Consider the following 5026-nt stretch of genomic DNA (forward strand, 5'->3'; position numbering starts at 1 on the left):
AATCTAAATGGAATGAAAGATTATAATGCTCTTGAAAATTCCTTTAGCAGTTTTGATAGTATTAATGTCATATGATGGATGTAATTATAAATATATACAGACTGTGCAAAAATCGCAACGTGTACCATTTAACAAACCTCATTAAAAAAACAGGTTTAATTAATAATTCTAAAGAAGAAATTAAACTAAATAATTACAATTAAATGCTACACCGCATATATCCTGGATTTCTGCAAAGAAAAAGAAAGACATGATGGAGATAGCTTTGAAGGATAAATACCCACTGCGAGTGTTGATGCTAACTTAACCAATCAATTTGTGTTGAAATTAGCTTCACCGTAAATGCAAAATACTTTCATCTCATAGTAAGTTTTTGATTCAGCAACATTATAGTCATTTTCAAAAAAATAAGATTCACGTTCTACTAGTGAAAAGAAAGAAAAAAATAAGAATGAAAAGATATAATATTTCATATATATTTATAATATTTCAAATATATTGATTCTAAGTTTTTATAAAACAAAAGGAGTATAACAAACTGAATTACATCAAACAAAATTTAGATAAGAAATCATGAAAACGATTTATTGAACTCTACTCGTTAATTACTCTATCAGTTCCAAAATATAAATTATTTTTAAATGATTATTTTATCTTAAAATATAAATCGTTTTGAGTATTTTAAAGAGTAAAAAAAGATATTTTTTTAATTTTATTCTTATTTATATTGGATATAATAATTATCTTTATAAATTACTTTTGATTTTGTGATAGAGTAATTTAGTCAAATTATCATGGGTTTGTCATAATTTATGAGAATTAATTGTTTCCTTAATTCCTGTATAAAAGCCTTAAATAGTTTATATTTTGAGCCAAAAGGAGTAATTAATTAGTTAGTTATTTGTGAGAAAAAAAAAAATGGTAATGACTGTATATGAGTAGTTAAAGTAAGAGAGGAAATATAAATCTTAGGGCGCAAAATAGCGGTGGGGAGGGGGTGGCGTGAAAATATGTTGTCACGCCGTCCAAACAAACCTTTCATCTATCTGCCACCCCACGCGCAATCAATAACTCTTTCTCTACAACATCTCTATTTGTACTATATATATGTATTTATATATGCCTCTCTCTCTTCTTATAACTCAAAAAAATTATACACACCATTCTTTCTAAAAGCTCCCATCTCTTTCTTTCTTCACAGTAACACTCACCCTTTCTTCTTCTTTCTCTGATCTTGATTCCATATCAGTTCAAGCACAAGGTTCAACCTTACATTCTTCTTGTTCTACCATCGGTATGTATGCATATATGTGTGTGTGTGTGTGTGTGTGTATATATAATATATTGTTATGTATGTATATATGTATGTATTTTCCATATATTATCAGTAAGTTCTATTTTTCTTGTAACTAATGTTAATTTCTTTCTTTCACATGAATTTGGTTCATGGAAGAAGTTAGTCTCTTTTGATGTTTAATAGTGCTAGATCTTTGAAAATTAATTCTTTAGTGTATGTGAGTCCAATATTTCTTAAACATAACTATATTTAAAAATAAAACAAAAGTTTCATTGGATCGAATAAGCTCCATAAAGGGTATGAGACAAAGGAAATATATAGTATATAATGTTTTGTTTTTTTCTTAATTAGGATCATTTAATAGGTTGTTAAAATATAAGTTAATCAAAAGTAGTTGTATGGTTGTGACATGCTTAAATTAGCATTATAGAGAGTGTAATTGTCATTGAAAAAATGATCCCACTATATACGTATAGATAGTGAATAATGTAGAATTTAGTAGCAGCAAATAAAAGCTGGTGGTGGTGATAGTGGTGGTGGTGGGTATGTGAAAACGTTTTTCCACCACCAAAGCCAAAGAGTGAGCAGTAGCGAGAGAGCGAGAGAGAGAGAGAGAGAGAGAGAGAGAGAGAGTGCACTGCACTCAAAGAAACATTAACATGCTTGTGCCAGCAAAGTCAAGCTTTTCGGCCAACTTTTGTGTTCAGTAAACTTTGGCCGAATGTTCATGCAACTATATATATATATATACATACAGATATATATATATATATATATATATATATATATATATATATATATATATATATATATACATATATATATATATAGATAAAGGCATAATAATAATAATAATAATAATAATAAACATAATTATAAGCTACTTAACGGTAGCTTAAAATATCTATGTCTTGTTTGGTGGGTTCCCACAACTGGTCTGCCATTTTTATCTTGTAAAATATCAATTTGTAGCTGAAACACATGCTTGACCACTTTCACTTCACGACCCCACTTCATCATAACTATACCCTAGCTAGGTTTATGATCTAGTTGATGAGGGATTGGAATTTTGGAAATCAATCATCATTTCATCACAATTACAGCCTAGGGCTCAAATTTTGTCTTGGTGTTTAGAGTGGAATATTTCATCACAATTACAGCCTAGGGCTCAAATTTTGTCTTGGTGTTTAGAGTGGAATATTGCAACTCCTTTGCATTAATCATTTTGTATACATTATAAATTTTTACAGAAAAAATTAATTGAAGGCACCGTTAAGATAACAGTAATGGAATATAATATAATATGTTGTTTATGTAATAAATTATTATAATAAGCAATTGGATAATTAGCACACCAAATGATAACCATTCCTAGAAGTGAAGAGTCATACATATATGTGTCTTTTTAATGGAATTCCTTTGTTGTTAGGCCTACGCTAAAAGAGCCTTTAAGCTTGTGTTTTGTCTTAACGATTAAAAAACTCAATTAAGACCCTTACTTCGTCAAGTGACAAGTTGTAGTAAGATGTGACATGCATATAACATAAAGCAATATTATTGGTTCAATCCTGAAATAGGAACTCTCTCTCTCTCTCTCTCTCTCTCTCACTTACTTAGCCTTTTTTCACTCAGGGGGATTGAAAAGATTTATCAATGGAGATGGAATCATGCGTTCCACCAGGCTTTAGGTTTCACCCAACAGAGGAAGAACTTGTGGGTTACTACCTCAAGAGAAAGATTAACTGTTTGAAAATTGATTTAGATGTTATTATTGACATTGATCTCTACAAAATGGAGCCATGGGACATCCAAGGTACTTTTTTTCAATTCTTTTTTTCATGTGAAACTTTTATTAGTGATATTGGAAATTGACCAAATAAGGAACCAATAGAAAAATGGGAATGGACCTAAAAGAATAAAAGATTGTATTTCAGAGATAAATTTCATAGACTAAACGTGGTTTTATGCAAATTAAGCTAAAGACGCGTGATTTTTACAGGAAGATGCAAATTAGGGTATGATGAGCAAACTGAGTGGTACTTCTTCAGCCACAAGGACAGGAAATACCCTACCGGAACACGGACTAATAGAGCAACTGCTGCCGGATTTTGGAAGGCAACAGGCAGGGACAAGGCTGTTCTATCGAAGAACAAAGTTATAGGGATGAGAAAGACCCTAGTTTTTTACAAGGGTCGTGCACCTAATGGAAGAAAAACTGATTGGATTATGCATGAATATCGACTTCACACAGCCCACCAGGCAAGTTTCTTTCATCTTTTGACAACACAAATTCCTATTTCTCAAGATATTCTATCTTTGAGACAACACAAGATTCCTGTTTCATCTTTTGCATGAATATTCTATAGTTTCTTTCATCTTTATTAATATTCATTTATGCACTAGTTGTAATAAGTAAATCTTTTGGATGGCAATTGCAGGAAGAAGGGTGGGTAGTGTGTAAAGCATTCAAGAAACCAAGCCCTAATCAAAGGCCAGGCTTTGAAGCTTGGAATCATACTTATTGTGCAAATATTACGCCTCCGTCATTTTCAGACAATAATATGGTTCATAATCCAAACCAAACCACAACAAGTACTTTTCACCAACCAATAATTAGCACATCAAAACAAGATCATCATAATCATTATAATAATCTAGTAATTCCAAGCCACTCTTTTTGGGATAACAATAACCAACTCATTGACCTTCCACAACTAGATAGCCCTACTACACTCTCTTCAAGTTTTGTAACTAATAATTTCCACCATAACAATAACAATAATGGTGTCACTAATGATGATTTTGAGGAAGAAAGGAGCAATATTGGCACTACCCATTTGGTTGATTGGAAAATTTTGGATAATTTACTTGCAACACAAGTTTCTGATACAAGCTCACCATTTCCAATCTCAAGTTTGCCTTCCATTTTACCTCAAACTTATGATCTTGAACCTCATAATAACCATGTTACCCATTTTCTTGATTGCTTTCCTGATTCATAACCGAAAATTATAAATCATAATGGACTCAGTTTTTTAGGGCTGTGATGAGATTCTGAGTTTAGCAACCCACTAGCCTTTAACACTATCATTTATATGTCAGAATAATAATCATAGATAGTGCTAGGGGATATCTATAAGGTGAAGGCCTATGTTTTAGAAGGTATTCAAGAAATTGCATATGTATTGATCACGTATTTAGGAAAGAAGAAGAAGAAGAAGAAGACCTATGATTAGAATTTAATGTGATATAGAGGAAGAGATTTCACATGCAAATTGAATCTCTCTTACCATAAGTTCAGAGTCGTCAAGGGAGGTGAAGCTTTTAATTCACCTTTTCCTTTTATTTTTTATTGCTTACTGCTTTTGGTTAATTATGTTTATTTCATAAGTGTAAATTTTTTTGTCATTACATGCATTTGTTACGATCATGATTGTGTACTAATGATAATGTTTCTATCTACCCTACTTTCTTTTTTCTTAGCATTCTTGCTTGCAAGACTTTAAGTCTTCTCTAGATTATATTTTATTTACTAGTATTTTTTACCATATGATATATGAAGCTTTGGTTTCTGTAGTGTTATATATAGCCGCCATTTTTTCACTATTGGGATATCTCTCTTAGGGTATCTGCAATTATGTTGCTCTCTCTCTCTATATATATATTTACAAAAAGGAAGAAAGTCAAGCCCTCCACACATAAAACCTGAGATAACTTACCCAATTGCTA

The 5026-nt window shown here is 31.2% G+C and overlaps 1 protein-coding gene across 1 annotated transcript; it reads left to right on the forward strand.

Annotated features, from left to right (window-relative positions):
- Positions 1-1072: 1072 nt before the first annotated feature.
- VND7 (vascular related NAC-domain protein 7) lies at positions 1073-4759 on the forward strand. Its single transcript, XM_089725677.1, has 4 exons — positions 1073-1294; positions 2930-3110; positions 3297-3560; positions 3740-4759. The coding sequence occupies exons 2-4, from the start codon at positions 2951-2953 to the stop codon at positions 4297-4299; spliced, it is 984 nt and encodes a 327-aa protein (XP_089581803.1). The 5' UTR covers positions 1073-1294; positions 2930-2950; the 3' UTR covers positions 4300-4759.
- The last annotated feature ends 267 nt before the right edge of the window (positions 4760-5026 follow it).

Source organism: Jatropha curcas, chromosome 9 (genome assembly GCF_041381405.1).
Source record: "Jatropha curcas cultivar XTBG-Jc1 chromosome 9, XTBG_Jcur_1.0, whole genome shotgun sequence".
Lineage (NCBI taxonomy): Eukaryota > Viridiplantae > Streptophyta > Magnoliopsida > Malpighiales > Euphorbiaceae > Jatropha > Jatropha curcas.

Coding starts and splice junctions, on each gene's coding strand:
- VND7 (XM_089725677.1), top strand. CDS start 2,951: ATGGAGATGGAATCATGCGTTCCACCAGGCTTTAGGTTTCACCCAACA. Junction 3,111..3,296: donor GGAGCCATGGGACATCCAAG/GTACTTTTTTTC, acceptor TGATTTTTACAG/GAAGATGCAAATTAGGGTAT. Junction 3,561..3,739: donor TCACACAGCCCACCAGGCAA/GTTTCTTTCATC, acceptor AATTGCAGGAAG/AAGGGTGGGTAGTGTGTAAA.